At 41.6% G+C, this 18090-nt stretch overlaps 1 protein-coding gene across 3 annotated transcripts in view; it reads left to right on the forward strand.

Annotated features, from left to right (window-relative positions):
- Positions 1-18090, forward strand: part of LOC111654772 (anoctamin-4) — a 46625-nt gene that overhangs the window by 11588 nt on the left and 16947 nt on the right. For 2 of the 3 annotated variants that reach the window (XM_087173885.1, XM_087173886.1), the window contains exons 1-13: positions 8847-8906; positions 9376-9576; positions 10912-11060; positions 11223-11372; positions 12921-13021; positions 14306-14350; positions 14444-14575; positions 14744-14850; positions 16081-16136; positions 16331-16452; positions 16716-16850; positions 17682-17778; positions 18029-18089. In XM_087173885.1, the coding sequence (XP_087030011.1) occupies positions 9516-9576; positions 10912-11060; positions 11223-11372; positions 12921-13021; positions 14306-14350; positions 14444-14575; positions 14744-14850; positions 16081-16136; positions 16331-16452; positions 16716-16850; positions 17682-17778; positions 18029-18089 (1216 nt within the window). In that variant the 5' untranslated portion in view covers positions 8847-8906; positions 9376-9515. Of the gene's footprint in view, positions 1-1858; positions 2084-8846; positions 8907-9375; positions 9577-10911; positions 11061-11222; positions 11373-12920; positions 13022-14305; positions 14351-14443; positions 14576-14743; positions 14851-16080; positions 16137-16330; positions 16453-16715; positions 16851-17681; positions 17779-18028; position 18090 lie in introns of those variants that run through there. The other variant, XM_023405906.2, reaches the window with a different exon arrangement.

The following is an 18090-nucleotide window of genomic DNA, read 5'->3' on the forward strand; positions in this document are numbered from 1 at the left end:
GGGGGGGGGGGTTGAGCGTGTTCCCTAGTCCCACCTGCCCTCGGTGTGTTACATAACAACAATGTGCAGAAAATCCAAAGTTTCCGAAGATCTATATAAAATGTCAGGTCGGAAAAGTTGCATGAAACAATTCACAAGACGTTTAAACTCTCAGTCTGTGTGGGCACAATAATGTTCGTTTAAAGTTATGATACGGAACTTCTCCACATTAAGAGAAAAGGATGCAAATTCCAACTTTATTACTTCTTCCATTGTCAATGTGAATTAAAAAAGGAGTAAAGACTATATAAAGTCTAGAGTCTGGTAATACCTTATAAAAGCATAAACAGACACAAATCAGAGAAATAGAGGAGGTAACGTGACAAAGCAAATTTGATCCCAAGAAGCGACATTTACGTCGGCCAGAGGCAAAGCTAGTTCAAAGTGATGGTGCATTTTGCAATGAGGGGGCCACTGGCAGCCCCTGAATCCAAGACTGAAACTTTTTTAATTCAGTAGAGTACTATATTTAATGTAATTAAACACCGACAAATGTTAATGCTAATTAATTCAGTCTCAAGGCTTTTTTTTTTTTTTCAGATGATTTGTAGTATTAATTTGTCTCACAGTTTAAAACAAGCCAAACGATTTCACTCACACATCAACTGCCTTGAAACTAAATTTAAAAAATGCATCTGCAGTATCAAAACCTCTGAACAGTAATAAAGACATAAAAGTTTTGGGTAGATTACCAACTAATAGGTCTCGATTTAACAATCGTTTGTCAGAGTCCTATTTCCAAGGTCGATTATGAGCCTTCATTGGAAAAACCAATGAAGTGAAAAAACCACTGACTGTTGTTTACGGTGATATTGTTCCAAGACACATGAGACTTAAGTCGTCAGTGGGATCCTTAAAAAGCAAAGAAAGAAAAAAGAAAAAACAGAAGAAACTTAGCAAAGGACAATTCACAGTGTCAGTTTACCACAATGTGTTTTATGGAAATAAGAAAACAAACTTGGTGGCCGCGTTCGGCCTGTCTACCTGCCAGAGACACTGAGCTCAGACGCTTGCCAGCCCAGAGCAGAGCAGAGCCGAGCCGAGCCGAGCCGAGCTGTGTCACCGGTCTCGGGGGCCTCATGAAACGGAGAGAGAAGCCTGCTGAGGTGAAATCGAAGGCCGGAGGTGAGCCGAGCTGGTTCAGCAGTCCACGTCAAGCAGAGAGGGAAAACCGGCCTTTGCTCTGCTTCTATCAACCGTGGATGAAAGAGGGAGGCTGAGGAGCTGTGAGGCCTGCCGTGTTATTCATCTGTCAAATGAATAGTAGTTAAAAAAAAAGAAAAAAAAAAAGATCATTGTTTGTTCTTGGAGCCACAGCCTTGTCTTTCTGTATAACTTACTGCTTGTTTAAAGAAGTGTATTTAGTTCTATATGATATTGTGTGCTACTGACGTCAGACTGTTTGTGTGAACAGTCGGTGAAATGCTGGGTAATGCCTGGTCACAGTTAAAGTTGGATTGTTTTAATGCTGTTGACAGCTTCGAGCACTAGAGGGCAACATTGCTGAAGACATCACTGTGATACTGTGGAGTCCTGAGAGTTGGTGCAACACATTTCCCCCATGATCGCGTATGATAGAGAGGAAGCACAGCTGTCAGTGTAATATTTCATCGTAGACCTAAAACAATGAATCCAATAATTAAACGGAAAATTTATCTGAAGTATTTTGATAATTGATTGATGCAAAAAATTTAAATGGGACTATTTGATGATTTGTTTGTCATATATTAAAGCAATATTTTTTGGTTTTGGACACTAATTTATGTTAGTTTTCCATTTCTCATCATCCGTCTTTGCTCTGGTCGTGGTCCTCCTGCAGGGATTGATCCCGGGGGTCAAGTGGCTATCGGGTTCTCCCACTGGAAGAGTCCTTTCCCAGCCGGCAGTCAGAATCTGCCCAGTCCGGACTGCGTTCACTCCGAGGCCTCCGCCGTCCCGCCCGTCAATGAGCATCCGGAGCCGGTGTCCTGCCCGGCGTCGCTGTCAATCAGCCCGCTGCCCACCTGCAGTGCGAGTCAGGAGACGCTCTGCGACAGCAGCACGAGTACGTAGAGTGCAGCACAGCAACACAGCATGCTAGTCATCGGTCATTATAGTAAACAGTTTTGTAGTCTGTCTGTATACTTAGCACAATACCCAGAGGAGATCTCATCCTAAAATGATTTTCTCTGTGCAAAACTCATTGTGAAGTTCACTCGAGGCTTCAGCAGTTTGTGTTAGACAAATCAAATAGATATATATCTGAGCTACAGGGTTTTTATTACAATATCCACACTTTGTGTTTTGTCAGACTGTGTGTGTTTCCTAAGCTGCAGTGGGAGGGACAGCAACAGTAAAGACAGATTTTTGTACTACAAAGACTTTGGGAGATACTCAGACACAGACACAGTGTAACTGAGACTGCCGGAGGAATGGATTTTTACTCAGGTGGATTTTGTGTCGCATTGCCTGCACTGAAACTGAGTTCTGAAAGGATCTCTCCGGGGACCAGAACTTGCATATGGACATGTCAGTAGTGTGTAAATGTTTGAACATGCCACTATGCTTCAATATGTACGTAATACATTTGTGTGTGTGTCTGTGTGTGCCCTTGAGTCTCCATCACTGATACTGTCATCAGTGCCAACTGTCATTGTTTTAGGCTACAGCAACACTGACACAGCCAGCCCTTTTTTCTGATTGGCTGCTGCCAGAGCAGCTTGACCTCTGATTGGCTACCAGGGAACACTGATTAAGAATGCTGAAGAGCGGCATGCACCTCCTCTCTTCTCTCTCTCTCTCCCCCCCCCCTCTCTCTCCCTCTCCCTCTCTCTCTCTCTCACCGTAAACATCCTGCTCATGCTTGTGTTTTTTTCCTCCAGAGAAGATTTGACAGCTTTGTTTTGAGCTCTTCAGCCTCCTGCTCTGAGCGGCTTCACTATGACACATCCGTCTGTGGGAGTGCGTGTTTGTGTGTAACAGGGATGACGGATCGGCCGACCTACTGATGAGGAGTGAGGAGTAAAAAGTGGGGATGCTGGTTTCCCTCGTGGGACGTCGTGTTTGTTTGTTACCCTCAGTGAGGTCACTTGCACGTTGGGTCTGGGGGGGGGAGGAGGGGTGACCGCTGCGCCTGTGCATGCGTGTGTGTATGGGGACGAGTCTTCTGGCTGTGTTGGCGTCTGCTGCGGCTCGGCCGGGAAGCCCCCCTCCCTCCCCCCTTTTCCCCTCTGTGGGGTGAAGCTGCCTCCCTACCTCTCTCCACCTTCACACGGTGAGTGTCGTCAAGTTGTCTTGAAGCAAACGCAGCTTGTTCTCCGGTGTGGATGTGTTTTTTGCTGCAGTGCTCTTTCTCATGTGTTGCTGTGTCCTCACTCTTTATGCTGCTTCATCTCTTTCACGCAGTACCCTGGGACCATGCAAGCATTTGACCTTCACACACACACACACACACACAATTCTGTCGATTGTAAATGTGAATTTTTCGTACACTCTACTTCTTCATCCTCCATGATGCATTAGTTGTAAGACGCAGAACTGGGTCATGCCTCTGTCAGGAGTGTGTGTATGTGTCTGTAAGTGTGCGCGCGCTGCGACTGTGTCGTCCAGGCACCAGCAGCAGGTCGGCAGGCGCGAAATCCCCGCTGCTTGCCGTCAGGGAGAACATACAACCCCCCCCACCCCACCCCACCCTGCCCTGCACACCCCAGGGCATGATGGGAGCATCCAGATGGAACGAACAATTCTTTCTCACAAGTGACTGACACCGGATCCTATTGGCAACACATCACACACACACACACACACACACACACACACACACACACACACACACATACACACCGCCTCCCATTCCTCTTCCTGTTCCCCTGCAATCTTTTATTCTCCTGTCATGCAGTGATGTGAGCATCCCCGGGCTGGGTTGTGTTACGCAAGGAACCACGTTGTTATTTAGTGTTTTTCAGCCGGCAATATTTTTGGTTTCGTTTTTGCCTCTCATACCAACTAAAATCAGAAAGATAACAAATATGACTTCAGTTATCAATTATCAATGATATGAGTAGAAACCCTCAATAAAGTAACTGTTTATAAAACCTAATCTGACGTGACAATGATCCAATGTCTATTTACATTCGAGACATAATGTCCTGTTGCTTATGTCGGGGCACGGCAGGATAATTAAAACAAATGTATTTTTAAAGTATCACACTTTTATAAAATGTGAGTTCTAAAATATGTTGAAACCTTGGTCACTAATATGGGTCAACTCCAAAAACACTGGTTCCTACACTTCCCACAATGCAAGACGATATCATCTTCTTTTACACCTTCCCTTCCCTTCCCTGCTATTCCAGAAGTGTCATTATTAACCTGCAGTAGCTTACAGTCCCCGAACCCCCAAAGCCTACCTTGATGACATCATCAGAGTTACTGTCAAAACCTGTTCGGACAAAAAAATAATTTTCACCGTACCGACATTTGCGCAAATTTGACTGCTGGACTGTTTGTGCAGTTGATGTTTGTTTGCCCCAAATAGTCAGCATACCAGCTAGCCAGATGTTATCCGTAAGCTAAAAACAAACTCACCCGCTGTGAGCTCAGCCTCTGATTGAACTCAGAACTCAGCAGAGACTCCAGTTGTTTCGGTTTTTTCATTGCAGACTCTCTCCTCTCATCTCGGTACAGTGTTCGCTCAAGATGAAACAACTGGACCCACGAGGCCACGTCTTTGCATAGGTTTGTGCCTCACGGGCAAATTTGCATCTGATCCCGTCTTTCTTTTTCAAGATTATTTGATTTTTTTTTTGCCTGGCCTTTATTGGACAGTTAAGGCGTACTTTAGACAGGAAGTAAGGGCTGAGAGAGAGGGGTATGACATCCAACACAGGAACATGGCCATTGCAGTTGTGTGGCATGTGCTATAAACACTCACTCACACTGGTCCGTTCACTTTGTATGCAACTGTGCTGCCTCTGAAACTTGCCTCATGTTCAGCCTTAACGCTCAACAACAAAATTAAAGTAACTAATATTACATAACACTATACTACTTTATACTCGGTGCATTTCAGATCTTCAATCAGCCTGCAGCTGCAACCTGAAAATGAGATGAACATATATAAGATATGAAACGCTGATTAAAAAAATGCTGATTAAATTTGTATCTGACACATTGACATAACAGCCGTAGCCTACTTACGTATGCACACATTCATTTACATGAGCTACTTGCTCCGAATGCTGAAGGTCCTGATTCAAAACTGGTGTTTTGTTGAGTGTAAATTATTGATATGATATACTGTACATGAATGGAGAACCAGGCTACTGAAACTGACATAATGGGATCAGCTGGATCATTTTACTAGAGATCAACACCCCAGTGATCTTTTTGAACAGCAAAAAACACACAGTGAAAAATGAATTACATAGCCTGAACAAATTGATTAAATAAGCAAAATGAATTGTAGTTTTTACATCTACTGATTCATTGTGTTAATTAATGTTGATCCCTGTCTGATGGATGAAGTAGTTGTGGTAGCTGTAGTGTAACATTTTAGCTTTTTTAGGTTTTTAGTCAGTTATCTTCTTCCCTTAAAAACTGTGATGCAACTTTGATGTGTTTTCTATATTTTATCTTTTTTGTTCCAATTCGGAGCAGCCAATTCCCCAGGTACTACTGTTGTTCCCACTGTCAGCCATGGGAGGGCTGACTGTCTGTATACATGGAGGATGTCAGGAGCAGTCATTCAGCTTTACTGTTTACTATAAATGCTAAGAAAGAAATCATTTAACAATAATAATAATAATCTATTGTCCACAAATTTTGCCTTTGGCGTCACAGGCTGGTTAAAACACGTCATTGTGACCCACAAACAATAAATCTTGCAATAAAATTAGCACAACATGCACAGTACAAACAACAATAAGGAACATGATTTCAGTGTGAGTGATGCTTATTTGGTGTAAAGGACTTTCTGTAAATGATCTTGGTTGTTGTTGCAGCTGTAGCGTCTTCCAGCTTTCCCAATAATCTCCCTGGCCGTGTTTGTAATCCTGCTTTAGTGGGTAATAAAACTGTAAGTATTGAAGGTTTGATTTTGTGCCATTTGTCTGCCATTATGAAGAATTCAAAGGTCTGCAACTCAGAAAATCAGCATCACTGTTAGCTATCTTTACCTATCTTCAGCTATCATTTGCTGTTCGTTAGCACCCACTTGCAATAAAACTTGAAGGACTCCTCATACAGCTTGTGAATTGTGTATATTCCCTTGGATTGCAGTGACCAGATGTCCTTTTTTTAAGATGCATTTACTGTACCTGAAGAGAACAGTCCACTGCGCCTCTGTCTGTCTGCCGCCGAAGCTTCAGTACCATGTGACCTCAGCCGTGGCTCGGGTTACAGACGTACCATCGGGCCATTAAAGTTTGATGGATACATTGTTTGACCGGCCACTGTCTCGGGACAGCGGCATGATGTGGGCTAAAATGTAGTGTGTCCTCTGAGAGCCAATATTTATAGTAAGCAATTCTCTCTCCCTTTAATGAGACTGGCGGTGGAGTGCTGTGGGTGCTGAGGAAACGGGGTCGGCGAGCATCTTGAATACGGGGAGGTGAAGTTAACAAGCTCGAGCTGCTGATCCCCATAGTCATTATGTGTATGTGAGAAGTCTGAGTAATCTTCGTGTCTCCAGTCTGCTAATTACCAGGCTCTGTTTCATTTACATAGAGTTCATTAAACCACAAGGGTCTACTCAACATCTGGGAGAAAATAAAACCCATTAAATTCCAATGGTGTTACCAACTTCTGGATAAATTAAGATTCATGTCAATGTTTTCTGATTGCTGCAGCTCCAGTTTGGACAGCTGAACCCCAGCGTAGTGAAATGTTTATGACCACTCTGAGTAAAGGAAGGGGACGCTGAGCACTGATTTTTTTTTTTTTTTGGCTAGCAGGAAATCCATCACATTTCTATTAGCTGCATCCATAGGCTTTAATGTTCCAAAACATCAACGACTGATTAAGTGCAGAGACGCTTCCCCAACCTCTATCTCTGTCCTACGGTACGACGGCTCAGCAGAAAAATGTAGCTGAGTCACCTTTGCTGTCACAAACGAAAATCCAGGAAGCAGACCTCTTAGACAGCCCCCCCCCCCCCCCCCCCCCCCCCAATGGAAGTCTTCCCGCTCTCCAGAGGCCTGAAAGTAAGAGATACAGACCTATTTAGCTAGAACTGATTTAAGCTGTTTTGCTAAGCTTTGAATAATTTCACCCCCCAGAGGATACCGTCTGGTTGACAAATAGACCCAATTAGTTTGTGTGTTCCCAGGTAGAGTGTGTATCTTTTTCAAGGTCTTTGAAGGTTAATCTTTGTTGAGGAGATAAAAATTACTGATCTGTCATTTTCTGTTTTTGCTTGCTGTTTTTTTGTGGCTCTTCCCTCTTTTACTTTTACACACTATCTCACTCTCTCTATTCCTGCTCTTTCGTTTTGCTTTTGCAAACAACCCAGGGGAAAAGTTTATTGTAGTGTGAGTGGTTATCTAACCCAGTTCTCTGAACATGTTAAGGCTAGTATTGCTAAAATTGAATTTGACCCTATCTAGAAAAGAGTCAGACTTCTAGGCCCAATCCCAATGTCCACCGTCACAGACTCACATACTTTGAGCCTCGTTCCCGGTAAGTCCACAAGGTCTGTCCCATGGTAAAAGTAATTCCCTCAGGCAAAGCAGACTTTTTGAAGGGAATTACCCACAGTTGATGTGAAACATATGGTTGCCGTGGTTACCAGGGGATGCTCAGAAGCATTAAAAAATGCAATAAAACCGCCATAAAATAGAATAAGAGGAAGATAGAGGAAGAACAGTTAATAAACAAGCATGAAAGGAACAAAGCCAATGTTACAATTGGGATTTAGTCCTACTGTCATCATTTCATCTGCTGCATAAACCTTTCTAGTTTCGGTCCTGTCTTCAACAGAACTTAAGTCGTTTCCAAACTAAAAACATGGCTGCCCAATGTAGATAGATAGATAGATACTTTATTTATCCCATAGGGGAAATTCATGTGTTGATTATAATAACAAAAACAGTTCATACAAGATAAACAATAATAATTAGATTAGTCCACTTCCTTTGGCTGAGGTGTTGTATAGCCTGATGGCAGTGGGAACAAAGGATCTCCTGAACCTCTCTGTTCTGCAGAGCAGTGAGATGAGACGTTTGCTGCAGCTGTAGCTGCTTCTCTGTCCTGCCAGAATGTTGTGGAGAGGATGGTTGGTGTTATCCAAGATGGCCTCCATCTTACATTGCATGCGTCTCTCCACAACAGTCCTGAGTGAGTCCTTTCCTTTCTTCAACAGTTAGGTAGACGTTTTACAAGAAGCATAAAAAAAAAATATTCACCTACTGTGAATATCAAATACTCACTGTGAATATTTTTGTTAAAGCTGCTTCGCTCAGTGTTTTTATAGTGACAGGACTTGCAGTTCTCCTCAGATATGGAATGCATTAGACACACAAAGTTAACGACTAGCTGATGAACGCAGTGGAGCATGTAGCAGCTAATCAGCTCATTTCCCACTGGAGTTGGTTTAGAGCAAAAGGAAACTGAATATTGAACTGGTTGTTCATGTGTTAACCATAATAATGTGGTAATATGTCAGTGGTGTTGTGTTGCCCCCAAGTGGTTAAAAAGATGAGTGAATCCAGGCTTATACTGTCTAATTAGACCAGGGAAAATACTAAAACTATCCGTGACTCTCTATATTAGTGGGTGAATTCTAGTTTTTTTAAGCCATACATTTTTCTGCTCTTATACAGACTCTTCAGCCTGTAGTGGCGAGGCAGCCCAGTAATTATCCAAGACCAATAACTATATAATCGCTGACGGTGAGTTTGTGTTGAGTCTGTGAGTGAAAGGGGTTTAACAGTACATTTTTACTGCTCAGTCACAGTGCACCTATACAATTGGGTGACCATAATATATCAGTGGTGATTGATAGATGGCTGAACAATACTGATGACTCAGTCAATACTTGGCCAGTTGCTGATATCTCTGGCTTTCAGAACTCAGTTAGCTCTTTAGCTCTTTTTTTTACTGTCACCCACATCAAGCTGTTTTTAAGTAATGCTTAGGAATATGCCTTTTGTTGTGTCTCTGCTAGGAGAGTAAGTAATAGATTACAAAAGGGACAAGAAGAAGTGCCAGAGGGTGTTTTGGCTGTAAATCTGGCTGAGACGTTGGCCGGATGTCAAAACCCTTCTTGCTGCCAAAAACCTTGCTCCACTCTCAATTTCAAAGTATGTTTAAATATTCAGAAACAAAGTAAAATGAAGTTCTCTGTGTCCTAAACTGCAGGTGTGAGTTTATCTCTACATGGGTCTGAGCCTCAGCGACAGAGCCCCCACCGACGCAGAGTGTCACTGCAGCCCTTGGCCTCTGGCTACCAGGCAGCGGACAGACCTCTCGCCTTCCCCTCCTGTGGGGAGGCAGACATCATGGAGGAATCCTCGGCTGAAGCTCCAGACTCCAGCACTCAAGACGACCTGCCTCCCCTCGGTGAGAACCCATTTCAACATTTCTTATACCTTAATATACCTCAGTCCGTAACGTGAACACACCACTGCTATCATGAATCCTTAGAGCTGTGTGTGTGCTCAAGTTGAGTTGCAGTATTTGGGTGGCTGGAACTAATAGTTTTAGACAAGGTAATAAGAGGATCTTTAAACATCATAACTCTTGTGCATGAGCATTGATTTAGAAATCTGCTCTGATGTTTGATTAAAGACTTAGTGTATTCCTGCTCACCTTTTGATTTGTCTTTCCCCCTCTTGTGAAGCGTTTTTCTGTCCAAATGGAGCCTGAGGCTAATCAAGCGACTCATTTGAAGGAGCATGCTGAGAAAACACATTTTACTTGTATTCTCTATTGTTGCCTTGAAATTGTTCATTACCTGAGAAACAGTTAGCTCCCAATTCCCCAACGTAATGGTTGCCATTCAAGGCTGAAATTTGTCTGCTCAACATTTAACAAACTAAATTGTGTGACAGTAAAATGATTAAGAGACTAATCCTTCTGGCTCCTCCTTAAAATTTAGGATAAAGCTGCATTAATAAGGAGTGTAACTCAAAGTTCAGTTCACACAGATTAAAATGAACTAGTCACGTTCATAGTTCACAATTTTAAATTAAAGTTGAGTTCACAGTCCCAAAAATAAACTAGTACCTCCTCCTACCCATCCGCTCCCAGCCCTTCATTTATTCTACCTCCTAAACTAAATGAATTACTGTAATGTAATGCTGATAATGCTGAGGTGGCTGACATTCTGACTTGTTTTTTCAGAACAGGAACAGGACACAATTTGCATAAAAATCTGAGATTTTCTCCCTTGGAAACTGCACTGATTTGTTCATGAAAGTCAAATGTTCACAGGAACTGCGCTCAGAAGTATCAGTAGCTGTGTTGAATTGCCAGCACTAGACACTGGCATGTAGTATCATGGCAGCTATTTTCAAAGTTAGCCACTAGTTGGTGAACAAAGTCTAGCATTTAGCAGCTAAAGAGCCAGATGTTGCAGGTTTTGGAATCTGAAAACAGAGCTACGTGGCCAAATATATATGAACAACTTTTCGCCAACACGTGCAATAACAACTTTGCAAGCTGATTATATATTTTATGTTGACAATGCAGGTTTAAATGAAGTAAAGTAATTACAGACATTGTGTTCAACAGTCACTCTGTTCAGCAGTTAAGAACCCAAACCGCAGACAGACGGACATGGCTGATATTATTGTTGTAAAATGGCTCAACGCTGATTTAGCAAGCATTTACTGTGGTATTATCTCTGATATTATCTTATGTTAATCCACTTTCATCCATTCTGCTCACCTCCAGCTGTGAAGGATGTTAATGTGCAGCTGGAGAGGGAAAGGTCAGAGGGCATCAGCAGCCCATCCAGATACGACGACTCCACCCTGCTGAACCCGGGGACGCACAGCAGCATCCTGGATGACAACACAAAGTCCGATCCTGGCCTCCCAGAGGTCAGTGGGGAACCTCAAAGTCTGGGTTCAACCCCAGAGCCAGTCTCCTTTCAAAGTTAACTCAACACCCACTCATTCATCCGTCCATGATGAACGACAGATGAGACGTAGTCGACTCTTCCTCATTAATATCTGGATTCTCTCGCTGTTGTCTGTTCTCAGGGGCGGAGTAAGTCCAGCGGCCTTTGCTTCAGCGATGGAAAGAGCCGCATTGACTACATCCTGGTGTACAGGAAGTCCAGCTCTCAGTCAGAGAAGAGGGAGGTATTTGAGCGGAATATCCGTGCTGAGGGCTTACAAATGGAAAAGGAGGTAAAGAGCATTTATACAAGCTGCTTATTCCTCCACACCACTTGAGCTGTTTGATTAATCCGATGCTTTTTGCATATTTGTTATTTAATACTATTGTACTTGTCTTTTAATAGGTAGTGACCCATATGTGCAACATTTTGTTCATCTATCAGTTATATATCAACACATACAGAACCACTGATTTTAGCTAGTTCTGCCCCACATATATATTACTATGTTGTTCTCATTTCACTGAAGAGTAGCATTGGAGCTGTGTTTAAACATAAGTCCAATATTCAATATAATTGCCTGTGGGTTCATCACTACACATCGTCATGTGATCCATTGTTTATATAAATATTATTATTTCAACTGGCTACCAATCTGAAAAACCCCAAATGTTTCAATTTGCAGCAGAGATTAGGATATTGAAAAGGTGCATTAAACGTAATTTTCACTTGATTAATCAATCATCCTGCCCTCCACTAGAGTTCAGTTAGGGGGCTTTAGTGTCTTGCTCAAGGGCACCTGCAGAAACTGCCTCTTAAACCACATAATAATAATAATAATAATAATAATAATAAAAATAAAAATAAAAATAATAATAATGATGATCTTTATTTATCGAGCATTTTTGTCAAAAGCAAAAAACAGAATCAAAATCAATAGATTTCAAAGAGAAGAAAAACAGATAAAACAATTAAAACAGTTGGTGTATAAATAGACATTGATATCTGCCGTGAGGAGAGGGGGTTTCTCACATTGAGGCCAAGTTGTAAAGCAAAACTAGTTCAACTCTTTAAAAACTGCAACTCCCAAAAAAAAAAGCAGTGTAGTAGGTTCCTGCAGTGACAGTGAATTAGCTTTGCTGTCTTTCCTCTGGCAAACCTGCTGCTGCATTCATAGCGTGCAAGATGAGCAACATCAATATCAATTTGCTCTTTAATGCTCGGCCCTGTAATGCATGTAATCTCAATTTTAAAATGCCCTGAGCCTTTGTGCCCAGTGTGACAAGGTCTGACAGCTGAATGCTGTTTTGGTGTTCACTGGAGAGCTACCACTCATAGAGGCCAAACAAATGTGCTGATGGCAGTTTTCTCCCCTGCTGCTTCTTCTTTAGCAGAAGTGTCACTTGAAAGAGTAGCAAATGTGGATGTTGCGATCTCTCTGTGTGCGTGTGAGTGTGTTAACTTCAGCTGTTGCAGTAGCACCAAGGTCATCACGATCCGGAATATGCTGGGGAAGATAATGGTTCTTGTCTCCTTCGACAGCCCACTTGTGTGTGTTTCTGTTGTGGAGTCATTTTGTTATTTTTAGGTCTCTTTCATGCACCTTTAGACTGACTCCTACTCTGTCAGGCAGGAAGGTGAGCAAAATAGCGGATCTCAGAAAAACATAATGTTGAATAGCTGTGACGCCACTGCCTCCACCATTATTGTAGACTACATCATTGTTGCACAGTCAGGGAAAAGAGCATCAGAGTGAAAGCAGAGATGATATATCACGGCCCTCCCCAGCCATCTTTGTTTCTGAAGTTAAACTGTTGTTCTGTGTCTTTGGCTTCCTCAGGCTTCCTTAACGAATAGTGACGTGATCTTTCTGAAGCTTCACGCACCATGGGATGTTCTCTGCCGCTACGCAGAGCTCATGAACATCCGCATGCCTTTTAGGTGAGACAACTTATGGTGGGGGAAAAAAAAAAAACTTAGACTCCGTTTGCACCTGGCATTAAAATACGAATCATATCCAGATTGTATCTTGTATGTGTCTGAATGAGATCTGATCGCTCTGACCAGCTCAAATCACATCCTCCAAAAGAAGAAAAAAAGAAAGATTGGGCCACTTGCTTGTTTCCTTCTGGCCGAGTATACGCCTGGTTCCACGGCCCAGATCTGGCCCATATACAGCATGATTGTAAGATGCTACTTCCCCGGCATGTGTCGGGCCAGAAGTTTCATCTGGGAAGATGTAGAATAGAAGACGATGGCAGCCAACCATGAAGCTGTGTTTTTGTGTTTTTGAAGGCGTCTTCAACAACTAGTGAGCTGAAGACAAAAAGCAGAGGAGAGCACTGATTTTTTTGCAACTAGCTAATGGCTGTCAGCCGCCTACCTGCTACCTCGCTGGTTTTGAACAGTAGCGCATAATTATGTATTTCCGCCTACGTAGCTGTTGCATGTGTGTGAATGGCCTTTACACTTTCTACGGTCACAATGCCTCTCTGACTACCTCCAGAGTTGTTATGGCCAATCAGATCACAATCTGTCGTCAATGCGTTGCATTTACACCTGTGCTTTCATGTGATCAAGCATTATCTGATTGGAATCTGATCACCCAAAACGCATTTTAATGCCAGGTTTAACTGGGGTATTAAATGTACCCTCTGGAATTTCCTTGTAAAAGTTATGTTAATATTCTGTGTGTCTCACATTTTAATGCTCTAAAGCTGATTTTTTTTAAATACCCTTTAAATGCTGCATTGTTTACATCCATGTTTGCTAGCATTGCTTTGCTTCTTTGCGCGTTACTGCCACCAACTGTCATTCAGTGGTTATAGGAGCGCACAATTAATCGCAATATATCGAAATTGTAATATTGCCAAGTGCAACATCCAAATTGCAAGAGCTCCAATAAAAATTACATCATTATTTTTATATTTTTTTCAGTGAAAATGAAATGCAAACGACCATTCCAACTGACAATCCCATATCGCAATTGCAATATGTAATTTTTTTTTTTTGCATATCACACAGCCCTGGTGGCTTGTCATTAATAAAATAAGCAGCAGTAGTTGCGATGGGAATGACTTGACTTGCACTACTACTCGTAGCTGCAGTAACAGCAGGATTATTAATGGTAGTAGTGGTGGTACTTGTAGCATTCATTATTACTATCCTAATTACTGAATTGTCATCTTGTGCTAAGCTAATTATTCCCGACCTTCCGTATTCCAGGAGGAAAATCTTTTACATGCACCGACGACACAAGTTCATGAGCAGGTGAGCGTTCAGTCAAAGAGGCGACATTGAGATCAGCCGAAAAAAGCTGAATAAAATCTAGTCTGGCAGCTTTAACAGAACCTTCACTTGCAGGATGGAGAAGCGAATCAACAAATTTCGTGGCTGGCTTCCCCGCAAGCCCATGAAGTTTGACAACAACACTCTGCCTGACCTGGAAGAGAACGAGAGCTTCACCGCCCCCTTCAGTCGATCCAGGATACACCAGTGAGTGCCCCTTGAAAAAACTCAGCCCCTGGGAGATGATTTTAACTTATTCTTACATTTCTGTCTGGTACATTTCCATTTCCTCCTTTATACTTTTGCCACTTGAAATTCTGCCTGTCGCCTCTCTCATTCGGCAGATTTTGTAATAACCAGCTCTTTTCACTGCAGTTTCATCATCCACAACAAAGACACTTTCTTCAACAACGCCACCAGAAGTCGCATCGTCCACCACATCCTTCAGCGGGTCAAGTATGAGGAGGGTAAAAATAAGATGGGTGAGTTTTTCTCTGAATCTTGCAACGAAAGAAAGAAATATTTGAAGTGGAAGGAAAACAGAAACTAGATGAAGTGGATCAGTGTGTGCAGAAAGTAAAAAATCATTCACATGACCTTATTTAAATGTCAAAAATATTAAGAAGCGCTGTTTAAATCAGATTATTATGTTTTCAAGTCAGTATTTGTCCCATTACGCCTCCAGATTCTGCTGCTTCAGTTACACATGCTTCTGTTTCCCTGGAGTTCATCCTATTTTATCTTAAAATAAAAGGCCTGTGAATAAATAATCTGCTGTCAGTGTTTTTAAGTACATGAAGCTTCAACAAATTTGAACACGTAATTCAATCAAATTAATTTGAACAGAAGCCATGTAGCAGAGGTCGCTAATAGGCCGCCCACGGTCCAGGTCCAGACCCGGATGCCTTTCTATCTGGATCCAGACCTGTAGCCTTTAAATTATTGAGAATTATTCATTCTATTTTAACTGGAGCATCTTTTCTGCACTGCACTGGTCACATGACGCTATTCAGCCAATCATTGTGACTGCAGTCAGTGAGTAAGATACAAACACATGAATAAACACATAAATGGATAGAAGAGAGAAAGAAAGAGAAAAGGACGTGTTAAAGCTGTTAAGTTAATTGTTTATTATAAAAATGGTTTAGACTGTTGGAGTAAAGAAGAAAACGTGTGAAGTCATTTCATTCTGTAAAATTCAGCACTTTATTATAATTTTTCAAAAGCCCTTTGTTATGTAGTTATTAAAGCTGCCATTGTCATTAAAATGATAAAAGACCATATATTTTTGTCAAACTGGACCTCTTTCACTTTTAACTGAGCAACCTCGGCATATATCCTCAAATAAAAATACTGTAGAATTAACATTGTCTCCTTCATTACTCAAAGTTTTCAAAGCAAGCAACTTTATTCTGCCTTTATCCATCATTACTCTGTAGTGTTGAATTCATGATGGTTGTTCACATTCCTTTGGTGTCATGGTTATCCCTTTAGCGCAGCTGGCTTCCTTTCTCCATTTCCTGTTAGCAAAGAGATCAATAACAGCATAGTTTACTGATGAAGACATTCACTGGGTCAGAAAAGCATTTAACAGAGGCAAGACAAGGCCTGTTGCATTTATGTTCTTGTTTGTTTAATTTGCACAGACAGCTTTTGAACAGTAGACTGACATCTGTTTCTCCTCTTTCACTGCGCTCTCTTTTTGATTCCAGGGCTTAATCGTCTTTTGAGCAATAATTCATATGAAGCGGCTTTCCCTCTTCATGAGGTAAACTGGTTGATCTCCATAAAGCCATTCATTAATTCAATTCTGTCACCTGTTTTAAAGCCTTCACTGCTTGCTCTGACATGCATGTGGTCACTGATGTGTAAAAAGAGGCACTTCAATTCACTGATATTACACTCCAGTACATAGATTATGTACGTCCGTGTCTGTGTATGTGTGTGTTTGCACTTTAACAGGGGAGCTATCACAGCAAAAACCCCATCAGAACACACGGAGCAGAGAACCATCGTCACCTGCTGTACGAGTGTTGGGCCTGGTGGGGGGTGTGGTACAAATACCAGCCGCTAGACCTCATCAGGTGACTATATTCACACATTTAAAGGGGTTTTAAATTTCACATTTAAAAAAAATCAAAGCCATCACAACAGAGAGTAGTAGAAGAAATATTAGATTACCTTCATGTAGATTTTTTTTCTTAATCAGGATCAGGATTCACATCAGGATGTAACTCTGCAGTTTCACCAGAAACAGTATATTTTTGTATGGATGTGTTGTAATAATTTCCAAGGACACTCAAACTAAATAATTCCTTGTTTCTCTTGTGCGCTGCTGCTCTTTCAGGAGGTATTTTGGGGAGAAGATCGGCCTCTACTTCGCCTGGCTCGGCTGGTACACAGGGATGCTGTTTCCTGCTGCTTTAGTCGGCCTCCTGGTATTTCTGTACGGTCTCTTCACTTTGGACCACTGCCAGGTCAGGTAAACACACCTCCTCTCTTTTCTTATAAAAAATATATGTGTCTCTAGAGATGGGAGTTAAAGCATTATAAAAAACCTTCAACTTTCTGTGGAAGAACAAGCCTTATGTGCTTAATAGATTGAGTATCTGATCTGCACATACTGAAAAACAACAGCAAAATTAAATGAAGAAGTAAAGCAATTTTTCTCATTGCAAAACTAATTTGGCATTACAGATAAGGCAGTGGTGTGTGAAATTGTCCCTTGTAACTTATGGTATTGGATGTAGGAAATTAAATATGTCATATTGTATAAAGGTAGATGTCCATGTGTTGTTTGATTATAGATCAGGTCTAAGTTCTATATTAATACTGTGAAAGTTTCAAAGCCTCAGTCCACAGAGAAATGCACACAGCCTGTGTTCAGAAACTGAGCCTTAAAACCAGTCGTCAGGACTTCTGTGACTGAGAGAGGAGACATAAAACTACACTGAGATGGTTTTTGTTTCTTAAAACCACAAATATATCTTCTTATGGATCAACACTTCAAGTAAAACCCAGGAAAAGTGTAAAATATGGAGCTTTAAACTTTAAACTTATTGCGGATGCTCTGGTTAAAATACATGTAAATGCTTAAAAGGTGAATACTAATGTCCTCTGTCATCACTTATAAAACAGTGTCTGAAACACAATAGTGCTGTAGAATAAGAAAGTGTGGGCAATTTCTTTTTTCCTAGAAGATCAACACAGCTCAATGTTGCATTATTTTGTGATTTCACTGTGTTGCACAAAGACACTGAAACACCAGCTTTACCAGAGTTTGACGAGCTTAATGTTGTTTGTTTTTCTCCAGTAAAGAAATCTGCCAGGCCACTGACATCATCATGTGCCCCATCTGTGACCAGTACTGCCCCTACCTGAGACTGTCTGACAGCTGTATCTACGCCAAGGTACCGTCACCACAGCGAGAGGACACAGTGTTCCCAGCAGTTGTCGTGCTCATGAAAATGTGTTACTAGCCAACTATGTTTATCAAAATGTGACTTTTATTTGAAATGATTAAGTCCATTAACAGTGTATTGACAACAACTCTGTGTTCAAAGTTGCATTTCTTATTACAGAGATAAATATTAACTGTGAACTGACTGAAATTGTGCTTCTATCTATTTTTGTAGCATCACGTTTATTTCTTAATTTCAGGTCACACATCTTTTCGACAATGGGGCAACGGTTTTCTTCGCTGTATTCATGGCTGTTTGGGG

This window comes from Seriola lalandi, unplaced genomic scaffold (assembly GCF_002814215.2).
Source record: "Seriola lalandi dorsalis isolate HSWRI2012SDOR001 ecotype SW California unplaced genomic scaffold, Sedor1 jcf7180002054289, whole genome shotgun sequence".
Lineage (NCBI taxonomy): Eukaryota > Metazoa > Chordata > Actinopteri > Carangiformes > Carangidae > Seriola > Seriola lalandi.